General features: G+C 31.8%; 2 protein-coding genes across 2 annotated transcripts in view; both read left to right on the top strand.

The window, feature by feature from the left end:
* LOC134728244 (inositol polyphosphate 5-phosphatase K-like) overlaps window positions 1-17,910 on the top strand; it is a 31,997-nt gene extending 14,087 nt beyond the window's left edge. The window contains exons 9-12 of the mRNA XM_063592783.1: window positions 1,297-1,459; window positions 7,785-7,946; window positions 15,688-15,870; window positions 16,749-17,910. Of these exons, the coding sequence (XP_063448853.1) occupies window positions 1,297-1,459; window positions 7,785-7,946; window positions 15,688-15,870; window positions 16,749-16,760 (520 nt within the window). The 3' untranslated portion in view covers window positions 16,761-17,910. The remainder of the gene's footprint in view (window positions 1-1,296; window positions 1,460-7,784; window positions 7,947-15,687; window positions 15,871-16,748) is intronic.
* On the top strand, window positions 4,795-7,242 carry LOC134728246 (zinc finger protein 862-like). Its single transcript, XM_063592787.1, has 5 exons — window positions 4,795-5,062; window positions 6,052-6,169; window positions 6,298-6,401; window positions 6,681-6,810; window positions 6,907-7,242. The coding sequence occupies exons 2-5, from the start codon at window positions 6,147-6,149 to the stop codon at window positions 7,208-7,210; spliced, it is 561 nt and encodes a 186-aa protein (XP_063448857.1). The 5' UTR covers window positions 4,795-5,062; window positions 6,052-6,146; the 3' UTR covers window positions 7,211-7,242.
* Window positions 17,911-27,339: the final 9,429 nt, after the last annotated feature.

The following is a 27,339-nucleotide window of genomic DNA, read 5'->3' as shown; positions in this document are numbered from 1 at the left end:
TGGTCTTCGGTCATCTGATGTCTCAATAAGTTTAAATCTTTAAGAGCTCATCTTTGAATTGTTATTTAGACTATTGATTTATCGAAGTGTATGTCTATCTTCATTCAAATATAATATTGAAATAATAGTGTTCACCATATCAATTGAATTTTAATAGTCTCCAAAGAAATAAGTACATGTTTAACCCCGCCGCAATTTTGCGCCTGTCCCAAGTCAGGAGCCTCTGGCCTTTGTTAGTCTTGTATGATTTTTAATTTAAGTTTCTTTTGTATAATTCAGAGTTTAGTATAACGTCCATTATCACTGTACTAGTATGCATATTTTTAGGGACCAGCTGAAGGACACCTACGGGTGCTGGAATTCTCGCTACATAGAAGACCCATTGGCTGCCTTCAGTTGTTGTCTGCTCTATGGTCAAGTGGTTGTCGCTTTGACACATTCACCATTTCCTTCTCAATTTTACTAATTCTATAACACCCTCCTTCTCACTTTTTGCAAATTATAAGACGACATTTTTCTTGAATTTAACATGAAATTTCTACCGGAAGTTCACCAAACGTCACCAAATTGCTGCTTCATTAACAATGAAAACCATCTTATGTGATTTAGATGAATATAAACATCAGTTCTTTTAGTTTAAACTAAAACATTTGAAAGAGAATTAAGAAAAGTTGAAATTTAAACATGCATCCGCCATTTCGGATTTTACCGGAAGTAAACTTTTTTTCCAGATTGCCTCCATATCTAAAATTGAAGAGTATAGATAGAAGTATGTTTGAGCAAAATTTGGTGCTTTTAACACGAAGTGCACAATTCCTTCATATATTGCACCTATCTGCTGGACTACTGGTCAGAGATTTAAACAAACTGCTGTAGAAAAATAAAAGTCAAGTCATAAAAGTGGAAGGTGATAAAATAAAACATATTTATAATTCTATAAGTCTTTAATTCCACTTCATTGATCATGTTGATATTTTGAAAAATCAGTCTGACAATTTCTCTACAAATTTATTGTATTTGTCATACTGAGGTGATAGGTGGTAATTTTGACTGTCTTTCCTTCTTTCTGTCTTTTCACCAGTCTTATTATTTTTGTTTAAGCCATTCTAGAACTTCCACATGAAGACAGATTTTGAATTTTGGTCATCAATGATCTAAAGTTATGTCACTATAACTTAAAAAACTGCCAAACTTGAGCTGTCAGGCACTTGTGTCCTCAGAAACATTCCATCTTTTATTTATTACCTTATGCCAGAATGCACCACTGCATTATAATATATTGTCTTTATATTACAGTGCCAAAAAGAGAATGCCTGCATACTGTGATAGAATCCTGTGGCATGTTCATGAAGATTCATTTGAGAATATAGCATTAGATGTTAAACAGTTATCATACGAGTCACACATGTCATATAAACTTAGTGATCATAAACCAGTATCATCTTTGTTTGAAATTCAGGTTAGTTACACACTCTCAAAGGACAGCACGTCCAGGATTTGGGAATGTGGCTTTATTGCCAAATGCTTTTTTTTATATTAACTTTTAACTGACACTAATGTCCACAAACCACTCATTTTACATAGTTTAAATTTTGTTGGTTTGTCTCTCTTGAAATTTTGAAATACTAAGGCTTTTCTACCTCAGGAATAGATTAACTTAGCTGTATTTGGCAAAACTTAAAGGAATTAATTATCTTCAACTTCATACCTTTGGCCTTATTAACTTTTTTGGATTCAAGCGTCAGTGATGAGTCCTTTGTAGACGAAATGCACATCCGGAATAAATACAAAAATTAATCCCGTATCTATAATGAGCTCATTTATTAGCCATGTTTTTGAAAATTCTGAACCAACCACTGCTATTGATCAAAATTCATTTTCAGAGTGCATTAAAGTTTTCTATAGTTTTTGTTTCTTTATTATACCCCATAAACCTTCATTGGTTAGTTGAAAACAAAGTATTACTACCATAAAACAGCAGTGCCTGAAATGGCCAGTTGCCCACTCGCCAGAGGCGACCACTTTTAAGTCAGGGCGATCAGAAGTTCTCAAAAGACAAGTAATTACTGGCCCAAATAAAAACCTTTGGGCGACTGCCCTACACTTCTGCTAAAATTCAAATCATCGTAATTTAAAAAATGATATTTAATCATGTAAAGAATTCGAGGTTTTCCTGAGCAGCTCTCTCGTTAAAAAATCAATGGAAGACAACTCTTGCTTAACTAGACATTTGTGACAACTCGGCCCATCAGAAACTCGTTCCCGGACAGTAAATTATGATTACTTAGCTTGTTATCGTCCTATAATCCGGTCCGTGTTGTTCCGGGTCGAGTTGTCTAATACTTTACTGAAACGTATTTGTAACGGACGTAGTGATTGGTCAAACTGAATACACGCGACCAATGATAACGAAGTTGGTAAATATACAGGGGTCGTAATACGGCACAACTAAAATAAATATGGCCGAGTTGAAAAACGGATGGTCGTTTTTGAAAAGAAGTGGAGGGGAAGAGAAGAAGCCTTCAAAATATGCCAAGTAAGTAATATTTTCTCTTCAATTCTTCATTGTCTGCAATTTTACAGAGTGTCAATCAATCAAAATTTCGGAGTGAACTTTTTTCAGATAGGGGGGGGGGGGGGGGGGGATGGTATGTTTTGAGAAAATAGGCTGCATTTCTTAACACTGACAGGAATACTTTTTGATTATGTCAAATTTTCTAAAATTGGTCACAAATGTCTGAAATGGGGTAAGAGTTCTTACATTTTCTTCACATTTTTCTTTAAAGATATGAACAAAATAGAGGGAAAAGGAGGTTTCAAGAGTCTTGGAAGACAGGAAGACCTTGGCTGAAGGTATCTGCCGAGTCAATGAGCTGTACTTTGTGTACAGATGTTCACGAAGCACCAAATGAGTTTTGCTGGACGACAGCAAAAGTCGAGACACTTAAGTCCCACGAGTCCAGCAAAGCGCACATTAAAAGTGTTGGTGTTATTAAAGGGAGAACACTTGTTGCTAAAGGAGAGACAACAGAAGCTCAGAAAAGTATTGAGAGTTTGAACAAAGCTGTCATCAATAAATTATCAATCTTGTTCAAAACTGTGCATGCCTTGTGCTTAGCAGGAAGACCTTTTTCGGATTATGTTTGGATGTCGAAATTGGACAAGGCAAAAGGTCTTGATATTGGACAAACATACCTCAATTCAAATAGTGCAAAAGAATTTTCCAAATTTATTGCATTAACTGAACTAAACAAGATTGCTCAAATAATCCAGTCTTCTAAATTTGTTTCAATATTGTCAGATGGCAGCACTGATTGTAGTGTCACTGAAGTGGAAATTGTATACGCCAGGATTTGTAATGCTGGGGAAATTAAGGTAATTTGAAATAAAAAAAAATGTATCATTGCTTTAAGCAGGCTGTTTAAAAATGGTTTACTTTTTTAAAATTGTTATTTGGATGATCATGGAGAGGAGTTGTCTCATTGGCACTCACACCACATCTACCTATATATATCTATTTATAAATAAGGCAATTAGCTTTATTGGGTTATATTGTTTCCAATTTTTATAATAGTGCATTTACAAAAATAAAATAAGACAATCGAACAACAGTTATATGACACAGAAAAAATAAAGAATGACTTATGATCATGTGTGTACTTCCGAACTGAACAATAAAAAGGCAAACAAGAACCTGTGAGATAAACTCATGTAGGATAGATGTATGGGGTCTGCGTTTTTGATATCTTAATTTAACAAACAATTTTGATGTGTGTTATAAAACTGCAAAATTTCAATTATTCCATTTATTATTGAGACCTAATCATATTGCAATTACAAATCCAAGTGTTATTTTTAGGTTTTTTTCCTTAATCCTGCTTTTGTTGATAAAAGTGATGCGGATGGAATTATCGCAGCAATGATTAGATCTGTTGAAAAGGTTGGGGTCCCTTGGAAAGAATTTTTAAAGAAGCTTGTTGGCATGGGGAGTGATGGTGCATCTGTAATGCTTGGGAAGAATAATGGTGTAGCTGCAAAGCTTAGGTCATTGCAGCCGTCCATGGTAGCTGTCCACTGCTATGCTCACAAACTTGAGCTGGCATTCAAAGATGCCATAAAGCATGTGCCGCTAGACACCAAAGTGACAACATGCCTTTTACAAGGCCTGTATTATTTTTACCACAACAGTGCCCTTAACAGGTAATGACACCTACAAGCTTTTCTTATCTAGACTGAGTTAGGAAATTTATGCTTACAAAAGATGTCCAAAGTAATGAAAAATAATAATGATAAAAATAGTAAAATCATAATAGTAACAAATAAAATTAAGTTTATTGTTTGATCTTTGAATATACAAAAAATTTGATATTGATTTGAAACTATAGAATTACTTCACACTGTTTATATAGTTTTATTAAGAAATATAAAGATCATGTAGTGAACTTACTTTTATTGATATTGTAGAGCCAACTTGAAAAGTTCTTTTAGGACATTAAACAAGAAAGTACTCCTTCCAACGAGAATCGGAGGAACAAGATGGGTTGGCCATCTCTTACGAGCCCTTGAAAATTTCTTGACTGGTTATGAAGCTGTCAAGCAACATCTTGAACAGGTAACTTAATTATGATAATATAGATCCCATGTAGATAATTAATGAAATTCAAAGTAAAATAGAAAACAATAATGTAAAATAAAAATATTATAAAAAATAATGTAAACCTGAAACTTAACTGCTTCTTACATTGTCTTATAGACATGCATTACACACATAGCTACTTTTTTGTTTTATTTTTTTAAACGTTAAGTATTATCTTCTTTCAATCATGTAGATATGCTCTCCTGATGCTGTCGAGAGGTCCTCTGCAAGCACAAGTGGGAAAGCCAAGGGTCTTCTAAAGCTTGTGAAGTCTAAGCATGTCATGTTGTACTGCTACTTCCTAGCAGACATAGCAACAATCCTCTTTAGGTTGTCTAAGGTCTTTCAAAGAAGAGAGTGCTGTGCCTCAGATATTTATGGAATGGTCGAAGAAACAAACAACTTAATTGATTTGTATAGTACAAAGTAAGTTAATATTCAAACCTTTATTCTAATATTAAATTTAAATATCATTCATACTATCACAACATATACTGGAATGGTTTTCTAAAGGTGCACCTGAGGTTGTCACAGTTATGCTATTGTTTGTTGTTATGTGTGAGTTTTGTTCCTGGGTTTGTCTTTGTCCAATGGCTCATCCTTCTGCCTGACTTAATGCTTTGGTTGTCTACTATACCTTTTAGGGATGGACCCTTCCTCTTAAAAGGGAAACAGTCTTTGGGATTGACTCCTGATGAAGACATTGGACCAGTTCAACAGCGCAGAGGAGAATCATTCTCATCAGCACGACAAAAACTGATAGATGAGCTTAAAAAAAGTCTTCAAAGTCGATTTGAATGTGTAGCTGTGATCCAGGCCATGTCAATATGTAATTTTAGGTCTTGGCCTGTCCAAAGTGATGACAACAAAACTGAGATAGCAGGTTGAAGCCTGATTCATGCTGCATGTGATATCCAAGCTGTGTTGAATTGCTTATTTTAATTTGTTTTGTTATGTTTAGTTTTATTGTTAGAATTTATGTTTGTTCTTTGCTAGCTCAAGTTTTTCAGGGTAAAGGGGACACAACCTTAAATCCCCAAACCATTTTTTTACAAAAGTAACACCATATTTTGAGGTCCCAGACGGGACCCTACAATATTGTGTGTTTGACAGCATCCAGACTTATAATTCATAGTTGTTATACTTTATGCATGTCTAACATTTGTTTTTAATTTGTTTTCAGAGTTTCAGAATTTGTATTACTATAGCATTTTCTTCAATCTAAAAATTTATTACGATACTTACTTTTTATCTTTTAAATTTGTTTCTAGCCTCTACATTGATAATGATAGATTAAATGATATTGTTATACCATGAGCAGCAACGTTTAATTGTACAAATGCTTGAAACATTTCTGCATAATTTAACCATGAGTATATAAACATTATTTTGACATAGTTTTATTTTTTAAACAGATTTTGGTGATGGCAAGTTGAGTCAGTTGATTGATCACTTTGGTCCTTGTCTTGAGTCTATCAATACAGCTGAGGCTGTTTTTGAATGGAGTGCCATGAAAACTGCATTATACTCCAGGTAATGTTTAATAAAAATATTGATAAACAGGGTAAATCAAGAATTCAAACATGATGTTCTAATGTGCTTACAGGTTATTTTAATTTACCAAAAAACCCATATTACAATGTTTGAATTGTCTTTTACAGTGATTTGGTTATCAAAAGCCTTACTTGGCAGAGGGTTAATGAGATGCACCTGGAAAACTATGGTAACATCTCGGCTATAATGGACCTTATCCTAACAATTCCTGGTAAATACTACTAATTGCATTTTATTTTTTATTTTAAAAAAAATCATTTATTTTAATTCTTCTCAACAGAAATATTTCAATGATTAACTGATTTGGTATTCAGGTATTTGGAAAATGAAATTTTATCTTGCATGTATATACATCAATTGACATTTCCCAAGTAATCAAAACATTTATTTTAAGTAGAAAGTAAAGACATAAAGGAAACTGTTTCACAATAAAAAAAATTAATAGACTACGAAAGGTAAAATTGTCTTAAATTAAATCTTTTGTTTTTAGGTTCATCATCTGAATGTGAGAGAGGTTTTCGTCAAATGAAATCTGTAAAGACAACTTTCAGATCTTCTTTAAATGAAGAGTCCTTAGCCAGCCAAATGACAATCAGGCTCCATTCACCACCCATAGAAAAGTAAGCTCTTTTGTTCTAAATCACTGTTTTACTGTTATTTTATTTGTTTTTTCAAATGAATTTTCTCCAATTATGTTTTGATTGTTTCATTAACAGGTTTGATCCTAAGCCAGCCATTCTCCTATGGAACAGTGGTGTCATAAGAAGACCCAATTTCAAGGATGTGGCACAGCAGGACAAAATAAAAGAGGCAACAGTCAATGTCACCAAGGAAACAACAGCAGCAATCAATGAACATTTAGCTGAAGTCCATGAGCCAATTCTAACTGAAGACATCGAGCCAGAGCCTCAGCATATAATATTAGGATGTGAAGATTCAGACTATTCTGATGACGAAGAATATAGTACAGAATCAGGTGTCTTCAGGGCCATGTGCAGAGAAGGACTGATTGAGGAATAGAAAATTATAATAATATTAAAATTATTGGTCTTTTTTTGTGTTTTTTCTTTACTTCTTACTACAAAAATTTGTCAAAAATATTTGGGCTTGCACTATATCATTTGGGCCAGTAATCCTGAAATTTTACTTGCCCAAAAAAATTTTTTCGGGCCAGCCTTCGGCTGGCCCTCATTTCAGGCACTGAAACAATTGAATATAATACTTACTTTATCAGTTTGAATCATGAAAATCGTTAAGTTACAGTTACTGTTCATGAGCTTACTTTTACTGTTCCAATAAAACCAGGTTATTCTGCTTTGATAGAAATGAGAATTTTTCTTTCTGAGGTATTAATTTTAGATACTGTGAGAATGACCTCACAATTCATAATGGATTCCATTGGATAAATAAAACAATGTGTAATAATTATGTTTGTATGTTTAAATTTTTTGATAGGCAAATTTTTTTGGGCAATTCCATACCATTCTTACTGGCTTCTATTGGTCAGGAGTAACTTTCAATCTCATAGGGAATGCTGTGGAATGTTTCACAGATTTATAGATGTGTAATCACAGTACAATGTTTGTTATTTCAGATATACTCATCTCCACCCATCCCATTACCAGTCAGATTTCTACATATAACGTCATCTACAAAATGGACCAGCAATCAGGAAGAAGATGTTCATTATAAATTTGATATAAGTCCTAACTTAGAATACCTTCCTGATAAATGGGATTGGATAGGATTGTATAAAGTAGGTATAAATTTGATATAAGTCCTAACTTAGAATACCTCCCTGACAAATGGGATTGGATAGGATTGTATAAAGTTGGTATAAATTTGATATTAGTCCTAACTTAGAATATCTCCCTGATAAATGGGATTGGATAGGATTGTATAAAGTTGGTATAAATTTGATATTAGTCCTAACTTAGAATATCTCCCTGATTAATGGGATTGGATTGGATTGTATAAAGTAGGTATAAATTTGATATTAGTCCTAACTTAGAATACCTCCCTGACAAATGGGATTGAATTGGATTGTTTAAAATTGGTATAAATTTGATATTAGTCCTAACTTAGAATACCTCACTGACAAATGGGATTGGATAGGATTGTATAAAGTAGGTATAAATTTGATATAAGTCCTAACTTAGAATACCTCCCTGATTAATGGGATTGGATTGTATTGTATAAAGTAGGTATACAAATAAGAGATTGAGAGGTAAGATGACCCCTGAGCATCTATATATAGAATGTTGATTTCAACAACAGCCTTTAGTTATGGCTGATTGGAGGAATCCTTTGTACATTGTAAGTAGTTCAGACTAGGATATTGAATATGCCAATTTAACAAAATGCATGCATTTACATGTACTCAACAATTTGTGTTATTTTTTCTTATCGTTCGATTGTGATAGTTAAAATAGCGTCAAACCATGATTTGGTGAAAATCTTCACCAACCAATTTATTTACAATGTAAGACAATAAATGCTTCTTTTGGTAATATCTGATTTTTATACGACCGCAAAATTTGAAAAATTTTCGTCGTATATTGCTATCCCGTTGGCGTCGTCGTCTGCGTCGTCGTCGTCGTCGTCCGAATACTTTTAGTTTTCGCACTCTAACTTTAGAAAAAGTTAATAGAAATCTATGAAATTTGAACACAAGGTTTATGACCATAAAAGGAAGGTTGGTATTGATTTTGGGAGTTTTGGTCCCAATATTTTAGGAATAAGGGGCCAAAAAGGGCCCAAATAATCATTTTCTTGGTTTTCGCACTATAACTTTTGTTTAAGTTAATAGAAATCTATGAAATTTTGACACAAGGTTTATGACCACAAAAGAAAGGTTGGGATTGATTTTGGGAGTTTTGGTCCCAACAGTTTAGGAATTAGGGGCCAAAAAGGGCCCAAATAAGCATTATTCTTGGTTTTCGCACAATAACGTTAGTTTAAGTAAATAGAAATCAATGAAATTCAATCACAATGTGTATGACCACAAAAGGAAGGTTGGTATTGATTTTGGGAGTTAAGGTCCCAACAGTTTAGGAATTAGGGGCCAAAAGGGACCCAAATAAGCATTTTTCTTGGTTTTCGCACCATAACGTTGGTATAAGTAAAAAGAAATCTATGAAATTCAAACACAAGGTTTATGACCATAAAAGGAAGGTTGGTATTGATTTTGGGAGTTTTGGTCCCAACAGTTTAGGAATAAGGGGCCCAAAGGGTCCAAAATTAAACTTTGTTTAATTTCATCAAAATTGAATAATTAGGGTTCTTTGATATGCCGAATCTAACTGTGTATTTTAGATTCTTAACTTTTGGTCCCGATTTCAAATTGGTCTACATTAAGGTCCAAAGGGTCCAAAATTAAACTTAGTTTGATTTTGACAATAAATGAATCGGTTGGGTTCTTTGATATGCTGAATCTAAAAATGTACTTAGATTCTTGATTATTGGCCCAGCTTTCAAGTTGGTCCAAATCGGGGTCCAAAATTAAACTTTGTTTGATTTCATCAAAAATTGAATAAATGGGGTTCTTTGATATGCCAAATCTAACTGTGTATGTAGATTCTTCATTTTTGGTCCTGTTTTCATATTGGTCTACATTGAAGTCCAAAGGGTCCAAAATTAAACTTAGTTTGATTTTAACAAAAATTGAAATTTTGGGGTTCTTTGATATGCTGAATCCAAACATGTACTTAGATTTTTTATTATGGGCCCAGTTTTCAAGTTGGTCCAAATCAGGATCTAAAATTATTATATTTTAAGTATTGTGCAATAGCAAGAAATTTTCCATTGTATGGTATTGCACAATAGCAAGAAATCTTCAATTTCACAGTATTGTGCAATAGCAAGACTCTTCAATTGCACAGTATTGTGCAATGGGAAGAAATATCTAATTGCACAATATTGTGAAATAGCAAATTTTTTTTTTAATTAGAGTTATCTTTTTTTGTCCATAATAGTAAGCAAGAAATATCTAATTGCACAATATTGTGAAATAGCAAGATTTTTTTTTTAATTGGAGTTATCTTTCTTTGTCCAGAATCAACTTAAATCTTTGTTATATATAATATACAATGTATATTCACTTTTTACTACCAACTGATAAATTAAAATAATCTTTACCATTCAGTGATAACAAGCAGTTTTTTTACATCTTAATATTTTATGATGTATTTAAATGAGTAGTTATTGTTGCAAACTCCATTAGAAATGTTAATTGCTCAGATTAGTTTTGGAATAAGGGAAAGGGGGATGTGATTAAAAAAATTGGGTTCAATTTTTCTCATTTGAAATTTCATAAATAAAAAGAAAATTTCTTCAAACTTTTTTTTGAGAGGATTAATATTCAACAGCATAGTGAATTGCTCTAAGAGAAAACAAAAAATTTAAGTTCATTAGAACACATTCATTCTGTGTCAGAAACCTATGCTGTGTCAACTATTTAATCACAATCCAAATTAAGAGCTGAATCCAGCTTGAATGTTGTGTCCATACTTGCCCCAACCGTTCAGGGTTCAACCTCTGCGGTCGTATAAAGCTACGCCCTGCGGAGCATCTGGTTTATTTGTAAAATAAAGTATGTTTTTTTTTACACAATCTGTATTTCAAATTGAAGTTCTTTACTTTTATTTCTATATTGAAAATTTCCAGAAAAATATCAAATCATACAATAGTCTTTCATACCTGTGTAGCAGGAACAATTCTGCCTAAGATTCGGGGATGCGGACCACAGCTAATTCTAGTTTGTAAACTGATGTGCGGAAAACGACTGATGCCAAAAGTGATGAGCTGTAATAAATCTAAGTAAATGATAACCAAAAACTGAAAACAATATATAATTTAATCAGCAAAGTACAACTGTTATCATGTAAAGCCAAAACTAATTAGAAATGGAGCAGTCAATGACTTCAAATTAACCGTACTAAGGAGGCATGTAGCAAATGCACTAATCTTATCAAAGGTTTGGAAAGCCTGGCTTTCCTTGGTTGGACTGAATGTCAGTCCTCAGAGGATTCAAAATAAGAATCTAAAAGAAGTTATATAAAATATATAAATCTCTCACCGAAGGTATCCAGAGAAGTTGCAACGATGCAAATATTAAACTTTACAATTAAGATAAATATCTCTAAATAATGATTTCAAATAGCAAAAGCTATGCAATTTAACAAATATATACTGAATAAGCTTCAAGTAAATTATCAACTTAAGAAATATGAAATTTATAGTTTTAAACAAGGGAAATAATTATGACATAATAATCCTAACTGCTACATTCCTCCCCCCTAAGACAAACAATAAATTTCATAAATAAAAGTCTGCAAACTGAAATGTCTATCAAATTCATGTATCTGCATCAATACCCACATTAAATCCAAATGTCAGGATCAAACGTTAAATCAAATATACATCAGTTAAAGTTGAAGCACGGGAATGTTCAAGGAGATCGCAACACTAGTCAGATAACCTCCTCCTCCCTTTGAAAACAAATGTAAATGAAATAACATTTGAAAATTTGGTTTATCAAAAGTCTATCAACGTTCACCAGATAAAACATCTTTCAAACACATGTCATTATATCCATTTTAAATTAATTAAATTAATGTCACTATTTAACGCATACACAAACACATCGGAATCAGCTTCCTCTGTTAACGGACGCGACTTTAAGTCCTCTTGGTATATAGGTAGGCCTCTGAATCAGTGGTACGGCATATAGGGTAACGGCACAGCTAACGGTTGAAATCCAGCATGAAAAGTTATACCAGGCAATGTCCACCAATGTTGATCTCACAGTGGCACATTTGACGTGTACCACCGGGTTCTATTACTGCAATCCATCGTTGTTGATAACGGTAACACAGACGTTGTGCCACCGGAGATGGATCGGGTCCATCTGTATGCAAGGGTCAAAAATAAAGTTGGACGATGCCCAGCTTTTTAGCAAGGTTATAATTAATGGATAAGATCCATCTGTATAGGCTTGAAGTGTTCCTAACTTCAAACTTAACGTTCACTCTATTGGTTTCTGCCATGACAAAAGTCAAGAAGTCGGTCTCTCATAAACTCTCTAAATAAAAGATATTTAGCTAGAGATTACAATCCAGACAAACAAGCAACAACTCATAAAACAAACCAATTCCTACTAAAACTAGCTAACCATGCAAACAGTCTACACTTCAAACTAAACAGAAAATCAGCCATAATTCAAGTCAGTATTGAAAATGAAGAATAAATCAAGTTGGGATGTACAACATCCCTCCCTTTGAAAAAGAAAAACTAAACAGCCAAAACTGAGAGGCATGACACCCCTGAGTACATTGAAATAAATATGAAGTAAAACTATAAATATAAAACACAATGTAAAAACAACCATTAAACAAAGGTTACACAATCTGAACTACAATTATCATTCTTTAACATCTCGCCTATTTCTGAGATCTTCGCTTGACTATCTGCAGACCTGTAATCTCTAGAATGACATATAGAAGACGCGTTGGAACACTTAGACCTGACATGACCTAACTGATGACATTTAAAACATCTCTTTGGTTTACGTTTCCTTCGTGATCTTAATCGCCTCCTCAATATATTAATCAAAATTTCAAAACTGTTATGAACTGATTTACAACAATCTAAACTTTCTGTCTCATTAATAATCTCAGGATCACCAGAAAAATGAACAGCTTCATATTCAATAGCTAGTGATACCGCCTCGTCTAAACTATGTGGGTGCTTAAATGTGACAAATTTAGCCATCTCAATATTCAAAAATGATGTAAATAAGTCAATAAAATACGAATCCAAATCAGAAAAATTATCAGGATAAGCCTTATGAGCTAGTATCTTAAAACGCTGACCAAAATCAGAAATTGTTTCCTTTTCTTTCAAGCTGCAAACTCGCAGTTGAAATTTAAAATATGCCATCCTCTCCTTAGGATTGAACCTCTGAAAGAGAACATTTTTCAAGCAGTCATAATCATATAACTGTGGCCTTTTTAAGAAACGTAAAACAGTTTGAGCATCACCTCTCAAATTCATTATTAACTGACATGCCATCTCAAATTCATTCCACTTATTCCAAAGAGAAACTGTCTCAAAATGGACAAAATAATCAGTAATATCAATACTGATACCATCAAACAAACAAGGTTTTTCTTCAAACCTAATCATAACTAAATCTACATGTAGAAAATGAACCAAACAATGAACATAAAATACCCCAGAAAAAACTATGCAAAACTGCTCTGATGAGGACTGCCATATCCAATCACAACAAGAATTGACTCAAATGTCTGCTCCATTTCTTAGTATAATTTTGATCAGTTACAAACCAGAAAAGCTGCTTTAGAATTCCACACCCCACCCGCACTACCAAATGTAGCAGGAACAATTCTGCCTAAGATTCGGGGATGCGGACCACAGCTAATTCTAGTTTGTAAACTGATGTGCGGAAAACGACTGATGCCAAAAGTGATGAGCTGTAATAAATCTAAGTAAATGATAACCAAAAACTGAAAACAATATATAATTTAATCAGCAAAGTACAACTGTTATCATGTAAAGCCAAAACTAATTAGAAATGGAGCAGTCAATGACTTCAAATTAACCGTACTAAGGAGGCATGTAGCAAATGCACTAATCTTATCAAAGGTTTGGAAAGCCTGGCTTTCCTTGGTTGGACTGAATGTCAGTCCTCAGAGGATTCAAAATAAGAATCTAAAAGAAGTTATATAAAATATATAAATCTCTCACCGAAGGTATCCAGAGAAGTTGCAACGATGCAAATATTAAACTTTACAATTAAGATAAATATCTCTAAATAATGATTTCAAATAGCAAAAGCTATGCAATTTAACAAATATATACTGAATAAGCTTCAAGTAAATTATCAACTTAAGAAATATGAAATTTATAGTTTTAAACAAGGGAAATAATTATGACATAATAATCCTAACTGCTACACCTGTCAAGTGACCCGCTTTCTGCGGGTGTGACCCGAGATTTTCACAATTTTGAGGAATCTCCCGGAACACCCGCCGGGTCATTGAAATAACCCGGAAATTCCGAAAATGACCCGATTTCACCCGTATTTCTTAGCCTTGAGATTGATTTCATAAGTAATATTTCTTTGAAATACCGGCAAATTTGCAATTCTTCCATGAACAGGAAGATCATCTAGCTATTTAAACTGTCAAATTAAGTGACCCATTAAGTGAATGGCTTCACTTGACAGCTTTGGTGTCAAACACACTGTTAATTAACACCAATTACCTTAGCTTTAGGTCGTAAATAAATTGCATTATTGGTTTGCAAAACATATTTCAACTAGACGGTTACTTCCCCTTATTTGTCACCATTCAAAATTATTCCTTATATTTACGTTTTATGGGTGAAAAAGATTAAATCATGATAATATAAAATTCAAATACATATTGAAAAATAAATTTGTATTATTTTTATACCTTTATACAATATTTTAAAAAAAAATGTAAATTATTTTTTACATTTATACTTCTTTTAACTGTATTACTATATTTTATCATAACCTTATTTCCTTTTCAAACCGACCGTGCAAGGGCTGTATAGCCAGTCAAGGTCGTTAAAAACTTCCATTTGTTGTAGTAATATATGATGAATTTGAAGGCTACTTAGCCAGTTCCTCAAACAATAAAATATCACATCTTAAAAGTAAATTCTAATCACACTAAACCTTGCTGATTATAATAAAAGTAATGAATGCAAGACTGTGATGCTCTAATTTATAAAAATCTTTAAAAGTGCAATGAAATAATAATTAATAGGATTTAAAATAAATTAACCAAGTGAACATGCATTGATGTTTTGGTATCTTTGATATACATTATAAGAAAATGTACCATAATACTGAAATTTAGCTCGAAAAAGTTTGTACGCGTTATGACCTGAGATTTGATTCTTCAATGCAGGTCATGACCTGCTTTTTCATCGTCACAGGTTGACAGGGCCACTCACTCTTTTTATTTGGAGACCTAACTTTTTAATGAAAATTTTAAGGAAAGTATATAATCTTACACCCATCGCATAATTTTGTGTCTTTTAATTTATCTCTCTTTAAATATATTGGGATGTATTTGTTATTGTTCTCCATGTGTCTAAAATGGTTATAATGACATTATATTTTGTCAAATAACAGGAAATTTACAAGAAGGAAATAATTTTCAACCCATGTATACTATTTTATTTTAAAGAAAAAGGCTTTTTATATATAACTTAAAGTACTTTTATTTTATTGTAAAGAAAAAAGTTCTTGTAAAAAACTTAAAGTACTTATATTTTATTTTAAAGAAAAAAGCTTTTTCTTTAAAATGAAATATAATTACTTTTGAATATTTTATTTTAAGGAAAAAGCTTTTTTGTAAAAATTTTAGGACTTCAATTTTTCTAAGGGGAAAAAAGTGTTTTAAGTATAACTTTAATACTTCAATTTTATTTTATTTATGCAGGAAAATTTCAGAAGTATACGAGACCAGATCGCCTATGTGTATATAATTCAGGGAGCAAAAATGAACAAAGACGGCTGCTCATTTGTAACATTCCATAATTTATCACTAGATCCTGGAAAATACAGATTATTTTATATCAGTGAAAAAAAAGATACATTGCTAGGTATCAGTGAAGTATTTCAGGTTAGTTCATAGTTATGTGTATTAAGTTGGCAAAGGTATATTTGTCCTGAGCAAGAATGAAGTGGAGGGAGGGTTATATTTATGTAGCAAATTTTTGTTCTTTCCTCATCAGGATTCTAACTCATGCTATTGGGTATATATACAGAGACAAGCTGCATTATGTCTATCGCTCTAGACCACTTGGCCACTTAGGCTGAACATAGATATATATAAGCAGATATGTACACATAGTTAGACTAAACACAAAAAATTGCAAGCAAAAGCAAAATCTTGAGGTCCACATACAACTATCATCATTAGACAAGTGTGGCAATATTAATATTGTAGGTCTGAGCTAATCCACCACTAGCCTTTTAGATTATTTAAGAAACTATACAAATCTCATTTTATACCCCAAGATTTATGAAATAAGATGAGGTTTTTGCATTAATTTACTTAGTTTTTAACCGTCCCTTTCTTTATTATTGGAATAAAAGTCAGTACAGATATGTAAAAAAAAATAAAAATCATAAGAATATTTGTAAAACTAATAACACAGCATAGCTACACGCGAAGTCCATGTTGATACATGGCCTATACCATATCAAGCGGGTAATTATCCAGAGACAAGATTTTCAGCCTCAAACTTGTTTTGATGTGGATTGTCAGACAAAATGGAAATGTTTTTATTTTACTTTATCATTTTGATAAATGCATTTTCATTTAAAAAAATATTTTTAGTTTTACATGCTTTAACTTATTTCTCCAAAATGTTTGCCTGTGGTTAAAACTTTGTTATCCATTCCTTAGTTTTCATTTAGGTACTACATGCATATTTAGAATACTGGATGTATTCGCTTAACATTCTTCAGTTATGAAAATATTTTCTGTATTTTCAGGTTGTGAAATGAAGATTCTGATTTCACAGTAGATTGGTGCCTATAAAGACAATGATATTTATATGATACATAACAACTTCCATCATCCAGAATGTAATATTCATCATGTAAATGGATACATTTTGAATATTTTAATAATTCAGTAAATTATTATCTGATGTATGCAATCTTCTATAAATTGTCCTGTACATAGTCCACTAGTGCCATAAATAGTTTTTGGTTGTCATACCCTAAGGATCTGAGAATTTATAGATTTTTAAAGTCTTGATGATTTCTCTTTAAAAACACATACTATTACAAGAGAGTTCAGCCATTTATATTATTAAGTTGATTGATAGTTGTGTATCGTGTCACTATTGTGTCAAGTATGTTTTGTGTAAACCTATTATGTCACTATTGTGTCAAGTATGTTTCATGTAAACCTTTTATGTCACTATTGTGTCGAGTATGTTTCATGTAAACCTATTATGTCACTATTGTGTCGAGTATGTTTCTTGTAAACCTATTATGTCACTATTGTGTCGAGTATGTTTCTTGTAAACCTAGTATGTCACTATTGTGTCGAGTATGTTTAATGTAAACCTATTATGTCACTATTGTGTCAAGTATGTTTCCTGTAAACCTATTATGTCACTATTGTTTCAAGTATGTTTCCTGTTAACCTATTATGTCACTTTTGTGTCGAGTATGTTTCATGTAAACCTATTATGTCACTATCGTGTCGAGTATGTTTCATGTAAACCTATTATGTCACTATTGTGTCAAGTATGTTTTGTGTAAACCTATTATGTCACTATTGTGTCGATTATGTTTCATGTAAACCTATTATGTCACTATTGTGTCGATAATGTTTCCTGTAAACCTATTATGTCACTATTGTGTCGGTTGACAATCTCAAGATATATTTTGTATGTTAGGCAATCATGCATCTACAAATTATTTTAGAACAGCTTTTGCTGATTTAAGGATGTACTTAGGTGAGGTTTTGTAATAAGTGTCAAATGTTAGGATCACTGAAGTACATCATTTAAAGGAAGACTTTAAATAAGTGCTGCTGATTAATATTTATATATATATTTCATTTTTATCAGACATTTGCTAGATGATAATTTGTTTTGTGCAAAACCATGTCAAAATCAGGCAACTCAAACTTGCTCAATGACTTTTTGTCGAGCCTTCGACTTTTGTCGAAAAAGCGAGACTAAGCGATCCTACATTCCGTCGGCGGCGGCGTTGTCGGCGGCGGCGTCGTCGTCGGCGGCGTCCACAAATATTCACTCTGTGGTTAAAGTTTTTGAAATTTTAATAACTTTCTTAAACTATACTGGATTACTTTCAAACGTGGACAGAAGCTTGTTTATGATCATAAGATAGTATCCAGAAGTAAATTTTGTGAAAATAAAATTCCATTTTTTCCGTATTATACTTATAACTGGACTTAGTTTTTCTGCGGGGAAACATTACATTCACCCTGTGGTTAAAGTTTTTGAAATTTTAATAACTTTCTTAAACTATACTGGATAACTTCCAAATGTGGACAGAAGCATGTTTATGATCATAAGGTAGTATTCAGCAGTAAATTTTGTAAAAATAAAATTCCATTTTTACCGTATTTTACTTATAAATGGACTTAGTTTTTCTGTGGGGAAACATTACAATCACTCTGTGGTTCAAGTTTTTAAAATTTTAATAACTTTCTTAAACTATCCTGGGTTTGTACCAAACTTGGACAGAAGCTTGTTTATGATCAAAAGATAATATTCAGAAGTAAATTTTGTAAAAAAATAAATCCATTTTTTCCGTATTTTACTTTTAAATGGACTTAGTTTTTCTGCCAGGAAACAATAAATTCAATCTGTGGTTAAATTAAAAAAAATATTAATCACTTTCTTATTTTACTTTTAATTTGTACCAAATTTAGACAGAAGCTTGTTTATGATCATAAGCTAGTATTTAGAAGGAAATTTTGTTAATATTTTGAACCTGTGTATCTGTATTTTACTTTTATATAAATAGACTTAGTTTTTCTTCCAGTTAACATTACATACAGTCTGCAGTTAAAGTTTTTAAACGTTTATTAAATTCATAAACTATCCTGGATTTTTACTAAACTTGGACAGAAGTTTCTTACAATCAAAGTATAGTATCAAGAGGAATATTTTTATTGATATTTTTCCTCATTTTGTTGAGCCTGTGATTTTCAACAAAAGTAGGCGAGACACTGGGTTCCGCGGAACCCTTACAAATTTTTTTATAAAAGATTTATACAATTGAAGGATCCAGAGAATTGAAAATTGGGATTCTGTGTATGTTAATTTGAAAGCTGCTACCAGATCAATTTCACAAAAATAAATTTCAATAGCATTATTTGTATGTGGTATTATCTGAAATCACAATAATAATTACTCATTTGTGTCCATTGTTCAACTATTATTATGCAAAGAAACAATTTTGTTTATATAGATTAGACCATTGGTTTTCCCGTTTGAATGGCTTTACATTACAGTTATGTTGTGGCCCTTTATAGCTTGTTGTTCGGTGTGAGCCAAGGCTTGTTGAAGGCCGTACTTTAACCTATAATGGTTTACTTTTTAAATTGTTATTTGGATGGAGAGTTGTCTCATTGGCACTCACACCACATCTTCCTATATCTATTAATAAACGGTATGTCAGAGACCCCAGTACTGTCAATTTACCATTTATAAATTGTGTTGTGTATGTTAAAAAACTGTTATAAACTGGAAGATAACAAAAGTACTGAACTCTTAGCAATATTCAAAACAGAAAGTCTGTAATCAAATGGCAAAATCAAAAGCTCAAACACACCAAATGAATGGATAACAACTGTCATTTTCCTGACTTGGTGAGCCTGAGGGCATTTTCTTATGTAGAAAATGGTGTAAATAACCTGATTTTATAGCTAGCTAAACCTTGCACTTGTATAACAGTTGCAAATTTAAAATCTCAACCCTCAATTCTTTCAAGAGGTTTCAATAATAGATTTATTATTTGTATGATGGGGGAAGGGATGTAAAATAATGTATGTCTTGTTATTGTTAATTTGTATTCATTTGAATGTGCCCTTTTGGTTATTTTATATCAGTCAAATTCAATAGATTTAATATCTTATAATCTTAAATGACATTCTTTTATATATATATATATATTTAAGTGCAATCTTTCTATTTTACTTCTTAATTTGAAATTGATCGAAATAGGATTTGATATTTTTAAATTTGTTTGTCTTTCTAACATTAATCATTTTATCCACTCAATTATTCATTTCAATCTTAAATCCAACATCTCTCTTACTAGGGAATATCTTTGAATAGTTTTACATTTGCCATTTTGGGGCCTTTTATCGTTGACTATTAGTTTGGGTTAACTCATTTTTGTAGGTGACATATTGATATCAATTCAAGTGTCATTTGGTCTCTTGAGGAGAGGTTTTTAATTGGCAATCATACCACATCTTCTCATTCATTCATATATATATATATATATGAACCAAACTCTCAGGAACAATCATAACCTAATAAACAGAAAGACTTAAATTTCCTTAAAATAGTGGTTCTTTAAAAAAGAGTCCCTCTTTGATCACTCCTTCAAAATAACTTATGTGTGAATGGTATTTAAAACTTTTTCCTAAAGAATTTTATAAAAATGATAGTTTTTATGATCTGCCAAGTATATAGAACAGTAGACATTGGTAATTATATATAATGTACAATAACTAATGTTCTTACTGTTACCCAATGTTCCTTCTGTTACCCAATGCATGTATTGTCCCTACAGATTTGTAGATACTACAGATTTTTAATGTATGTTATAATCTGACTGAAATTGTATATTTTTAGTTTGTCAATGTTTTACAAAATTATTTTATTTTCAAGATTTGTATTTATATATTCCATTTCTACAAATGGTGTTATAATACTTGCCCCTTGTGAAAATTGTATTATTGATATAAAGATTTGGTAGTGCTTCCCTTACTTTTATAAGATTTTTTTGTCATAAGTAAATATTATTAAAGCATACACAACAGAACAAACATGTGAAAAAGGAGAAAAAAACAAGTATCTAGGTAGGACCAGCATCTATCTCTATGTTAGAATTATCTTTTATTCAATAGCTATAGGCTATAATTTTCCTAAAACTAACCATTGACTATGGAGTAAAAAAAACAATTGACAAGTATCCTTCTCTGACATGATATTCTCAGTGATTCTGGTACTTGTTCAAGTAAGAACAATTGAAAAAGGTAAAATAAATTTCAAAATCAGTGCAATTTAGGAATATAATTCACTGTTTTATGATTTCTATACAAGACCCATGAGTTTTGGGAAAACTAATAATTGTTTCCCTTAGTTGCACTGATTGTAAGATTGATTTTATTTTTTTAAGTTGCATTTACTTGCAAATGAAACAAAATGTCCTACCACAGTGTAGTTAACCTGACAAAAACTTATATAATCAACCTGTTAAAGTCAGTAAAAGGAAAATAATTGATTCCAAAGTTATGGCCAGTTGCAAAATCAACAACATTACAAAATCTTTAAAAAAAAATTCAGCTGTTGAAAATGAACATGAGATCTATGGCAATGTACATGATATACAAGACCTTTATGATTTTTTGTATTATATTTTAAGGATGAAGAAATCTCAAAAATAGCAAATATTATGCTGGACTTTGTTTCAATAATTATATGATCTACATTTCTTCTGAAATCTTTATGTTTCCACCAATATTGACAAAAGTCACTTGATATGTAAAGATTTGAAAGCATGCACAAATATAAAACAAAACCTGCAAGATAGTCAGAGGTTCATAACATGTCATCTTAAATGATATAAAGAATGTGGTATTCAGTAAATAAAATCGTTGTACTAACATGTACATGCACATGATGTATGTTATGAAACTTGCCAGCCTTATCTGTTGTCTAGTAATTGAAAAAATGTATACTTTGTTCGTTGCCTTTTAGTTCAATACTGTCTGGGGTTTTTTTTTTGTAGCAGCGTTAGTTCAGTAAATACTTTATTATTTTATGGAACAGAAGATTGGAGTTTAGAATCTTCCAAAAAATACGAAAGAGTCATTCAAAATTGAAACACTTTTTAAAGATTAAAAATGTCTTGAACTATGAATTCAAAGTATTCTTACATATTGAAAAAAAATGGAAAAAGATGATTAACTATTTCATAATCATCTTAACTTTTGTAAGAAATTGCTATTTCTATGAGTTATTTAAAGTCACATATGAGTAAATATAAAGGGAACATTTTATTAAAATTTGTATTGATCCTTCTTTTTGCATGATACAATCACATCATAACATATATTTATTAATAATAAATAAAATTGTGCTAGAATTGTTTCTTGTTTATTTTATAAAACACCAGTGTATAAATCTATAAGATACACACTGACTCAACATAGTTCTGATTGAATTATTTGTATGCCGAAGACTTGCAAAGAATTTGACTGTAGTCTAGATATTTACTATAGTTTGTCCCTACCTTAGTTTCAAGAAAAGGTGCATGACTCATAAAGTTATTACTGAAAGACTTGTAGTTATTGATTGATTGAAACTCACTACCATATTTCTTTTAAATAGTACATATGAAAAAGGAGATGGGTTATGATTGCCAATGAGACAACTATCTACAAGACATCAAAATGACACAGAAATTAACAACTATAGATCACCGTACGGCCTTCAACAACAAGCAAAGTACATACCGCATAGTCAGCTATAAAAGGCCCCAATAAGACAATGTAAAACAATTCAAACGAGAAAACTAATGGCCTTATTTATATAAAAAAATAAACGAAAAACAAATATGTAACACATAAACAAACGACAACCACTGAATTACATGCTCCTGACTTGGGACAGGCACATACATAAATAATGTAGTGGGGTTAAACAACTGTTCAAAAACATTTAGGCTTTCTGTTCTACATAGGAGTGATATTGAAAACAATTTGCAATAAGATTCACTTCTCAGAAACTTATTGTTATATATCAGTGTTGTTCTTCCAGTACTTAATTTGCAAAATGAGATTGCAGAAAACTTTTAATTATTCTATATGTTTGCCTCAAGATTGCAGAAAACTTTGACCATTTCATATGTTTTCCAAAACATTGCAGGAATTACACAATATTGAATGGGCATGCCTAGTTGACACTTCCTTGATGATAATAATTTGAAAGTGTGGCTAGGTCATGTTGGTTGTGTTTGGAAATGAATTTCACATATAAGAGATCAAGGAGTACAAATAATTCATAGAACTGCATGTTTAGATAAAATAATTAATGTTATCATCATACATAATTAAGTAAGCAACTATATATATACATGCATGTGTGATTGAATTGTGTTACTTAAGTACTGCACCATCAAGACAATGTTTAATAAACTTTAGTTAAATTATGTATTGCAATTATTACCTAGCTTTATACCCAATACACAGTTGAGATTTATCCTTTTTCATTTTTAATACGGGTATATTATGGCAATTGAGAATGTCTCCCCCCTTTTCAAAACTGAAATGCATGTATTTCCTTTCATCTCACGAGTTTGCAAGAATTCATTCAATGACTGTTTATATAAAAACAGAAATTGACTTTTTAAAATGTTGCTGTGTAGTTTGAAAGAGATAAATAGAATGTGTCTACGCACATGACATTGGTAATAAGTGTAGTTCCTGCACCAAGCTTGCAGTAAATCTAATTTGCATGATTAGGTTTGCATGGTAAATTGGTTGTGGCAAGGTTTGCTGCAAACTGTTGGCAAATGTTTGCCGCAGGGCTTATATTTTGGTAATTTGGTTTACCAACTGTTCGTTCGTTTAGCTTGCTTGTTTAATCGGCTTTTCTTTTTGAACATCTACCTTATTTTATGTGTTATTCAGGGAAGGCTGTTTTTGAGTGGATGTCTTTGGATGGTATAAGTTTGTCCATGCTTTGAAATATATCTTTCTTGAACGTGTCACTTATTTCTTGGACATTTGAACCTTGTTTGTACATCTGTTTTATTCTTGTTGATGTTTTAGATGTTTTCATTTAGTTTTGTCCAGTTGGCTTTTGAGTAGATATAGAATTTTCCTGGTTTGCTGCGTTGATAGTATGGCTTAGTGTCGCAGTCTGATATCACCAATTCATAATCTGATAAGCCTGGTGCATTCTTTTTATGTTTTAACTAATGATGTTATGGTTGTGGAATACTAAATCAAGGAGTTTGTTTTCTGTTGTTGGTTGTTCATGTATTTGAGTAAGTTGGAATGTGGCTGTTAGTTCGATAATTTTGTTTTGAATTTCTTTATCGTTTGCGTTTCAGTTAAATTGTTGATGTTTCTCAGTTAATATCTGGACAGTTAAAGTCTCCTGTTAACATGATGTTGATGTATCTAGCTATTGCTTTGTTTAAAGATTTGTTTAATTCTTCTACACTTGCATGTTCCTTTGTAGCATGTAGAATGGCCCGATACGTAGTTCTTTTTTCCCGTTAAGTTGTATTTTAACCCATTCTATTTCGCAGTTTGGAACAAGTTCAGATTGTTCTACAGTTAAAATGTCAGTATTAACTAAATAAAGACTCCATCTCCAATCGTTCCCCTGTCATTTGTATATGGCGTATAATCCTCTTGAACTACTTTGCTTGATTTTATTGCGTCTTTTGTTGAATTTTCCCCAGGCTTTTCTCCTTTGGCTTTTTTCCTTTTAACCATGATTCTGTTCCACATATTATGTCGGATTTTGTGTAATTGACGGCTGCCTTGAATTCTGATGTTTTGTCTTTTATACTACTACAGTTAATAGTTAGTATTCGTAGGTTTTCCGGTAGGTTGAAGATGTTGTTGCCCTCTGTTCTGCTCTTATTTGTTGTGGTCTGACTGTTTTTTTTTATTTGTTCTCATTTTGGGGCTGCTGGCTTTCAGAGGGCTGAATATGCTTGAAGATATGGATTCAAAGGTGCTGTTATGTTAAAGTGGTTTATATAATAGTTGGTAGTATTTAGCTAGTAGTTATGAAATATAAAGGATGATATATTGCTATCACATTTACAGCAAATCTATTGAACATTAGATCTTTCAAATAGTTCATCTTCAGCTGTGCATGATCAGATCATCTATGATTCCATACTTCACAATCATTGCATCATTCACCTTCGCATTTCCATGTTACAAGCCCGGGTTGATCACATAGCCCACATGGGTAAATACTTTGTTGTTTTTCTCTAGGACCTTGTTTTTGTTCTTCGTCTTAATAGTATAATTGCAGTCTTTTGGTTTTCCAAACGTCGGAACCGTTAGGAAAAATCAAAATATGCATGTGATAGCAGAATTATTTAGGAAGAAAATGAGAGTATTTGTAACGTATCTAGTAATTTATTAATATTTTTAATTATTAATCATCTAAAGAAGGGTAGACAATTCAAGATGGCGACTTAGATCCTGAGAATGTAAACAACTATAGCGTATCGAACGCCCTTCAACAAAAATTAAAACCAATACCATATAAAACTGTTATGACAAAATGTGAAACAATTCATGCGAGAAATACATTGCATTTATCGATTTTGAAGCAGGAAGAAAAAGTCATTCGTTGACATGAATCTTCACATACATGTATGAAAGTCTCCGCTCATAAATTCAGATATAACAAGGTTACTAAGCTAAACCCCCTCAGAAAAGGTCCATCTTAAATGCAGTTGGTTATTTGTTAAAGGTATCTTTTAGTAATACGTGTAATATGTCTCTCCATGTTTCTGCTATCTGAATATTTGTACTACCTTTGCTTAAATTTAAATATGTAATGTTTTGGTTTGAGCGTTCACAATAATGAATTAATAGTTGAAGACAAATCCATACCATTGCAAAAACAAACACAAAAATACAGAAAATACGAACAATAGATTACAAAACGCTACATAGACAACAAAATAATTAGCAACAAGAATCCAACTTAAAAAGGAGTTGATAATTTAGTTCATACAAAGTTTCACACATATTTGTTGTATATAACAGAACCACTGTAAGTAACGTAACAATTACAACAATTTTTTATTTCATTATCAACACTTTGTGCAATAAGAAATTTAAAACGGGAGTCTTACCAATGTGTCAGGTTCTAAATAATTTGGAATTTAGTTCAAACTGACCAATAGAGATACAAAAGTCTAGCGAAAGAACGATCAACATGCAGATTATTGGGTTTTCTACGGATAGATATCATCATAAATATGTCTATGTGTCTTGTTAATTCAAAGTTGATCTCAACTATATCCTTACTTTTACAAGCTGAATGTGATTAAATGCCAACTATCGTTCCATTGTTTGCGTTACTGAAAGGAAGTATATCACGAGTGATGGAAGGACGAACGATAGGGAATATTCACAGCAATTGTTTTTGAAGTTGAAATTGTTATAATAGACAAATTCATACTCTGATCCTACTCAGAAAAAAATATATAATTCAATGCAGTATAAGTTTATTCCAAAAAAATGGTTAATTAAAGCATACCATTCTTTGACTTGCAAAAGCTATTACAGTCTCCTAAGCATCATCGAAGAAGACTTCATTGAATAATCGAGAATTTTCCATCTGTACCATGTAATGCCCTCTTCAAGCGTCTTTCCTCCAGTAGTATATAACCCATTCAGGTTGCATTCATCACAATTGTTATACCACCATGCGCCCTTTCTACTTATTCCACAATTACTGCTTGCTGGATTGTTGTCCCTGTCTTTGGTAGTAAAAGCTTGACCATTATGGTACATCAGGCTGTCTCCTGTTGTGAGTATAAGAATCAGACGGACAAAGTTAATTTTATATCGTCATGCAAATCTTTAAAATCTATTTTTTTTTTATGAATTAAATTGGGATATAACACTGATTGAAATTCAAAAAGGTACAATATTGCACTTTCGACTTTATGGTAAAACAGTTGCCTTAAAATTGTCACAGAAATGACAAATGTAATACAATTCATTGAAAGCTATTCATCTTGGATTATACAATCGACGATGAACACTAAAAGCTAGCACGTTCAAAACTTGTAAAGATTTCCCTCATGTACACATTTAAATTTTATGTTGTAACATAAGAGTGTTACAGTACTTTTTAACATACCCAGACTATACGACATGTTTTTATCATCATAAAAGGTTGTCCCGTTACTTAAAATGGCTTTCATCTTTTTCGTTTATCTTTGGTGGATATTTGTATTATTTGAAACTTTCACCATCTCTGTCTTTTTATATGCAAGTATTATCTGCCAATGGATGTTACAAATCAATCATACATCGTTGCTGTACATGACTCTCCTCCCTACCAAAAGTGTCTAAAGTAGAATATTCTGAAACATATTCTTAAGCGGATATCTATTTACGTCTTTTTCTTTATATCTGGTGACTGATAATGATACTAGTATCTTATTTTTAGAATAAGAAATGAAAAGGAATATTTAGTTAAATTTGACTCTATTGTAAAGCCATTATAATAAAAAAAAATCAGAATAACTGTTATAAACAATAGAAACTAGACTATCGGATAATTCAAGTTGGTTATCCACCAAACATATG

The sequence above is a fragment of the Mytilus trossulus genome, chromosome 8 (genome assembly GCF_036588685.1).
Source record: "Mytilus trossulus isolate FHL-02 chromosome 8, PNRI_Mtr1.1.1.hap1, whole genome shotgun sequence".
Classification (NCBI taxonomy): domain Eukaryota; kingdom Metazoa; phylum Mollusca; class Bivalvia; order Mytilida; family Mytilidae; genus Mytilus; species Mytilus trossulus.
Note: the sequence above shows the minus strand (reverse complement) of the source record. Positions and strands in the feature narration are given on the sequence as shown.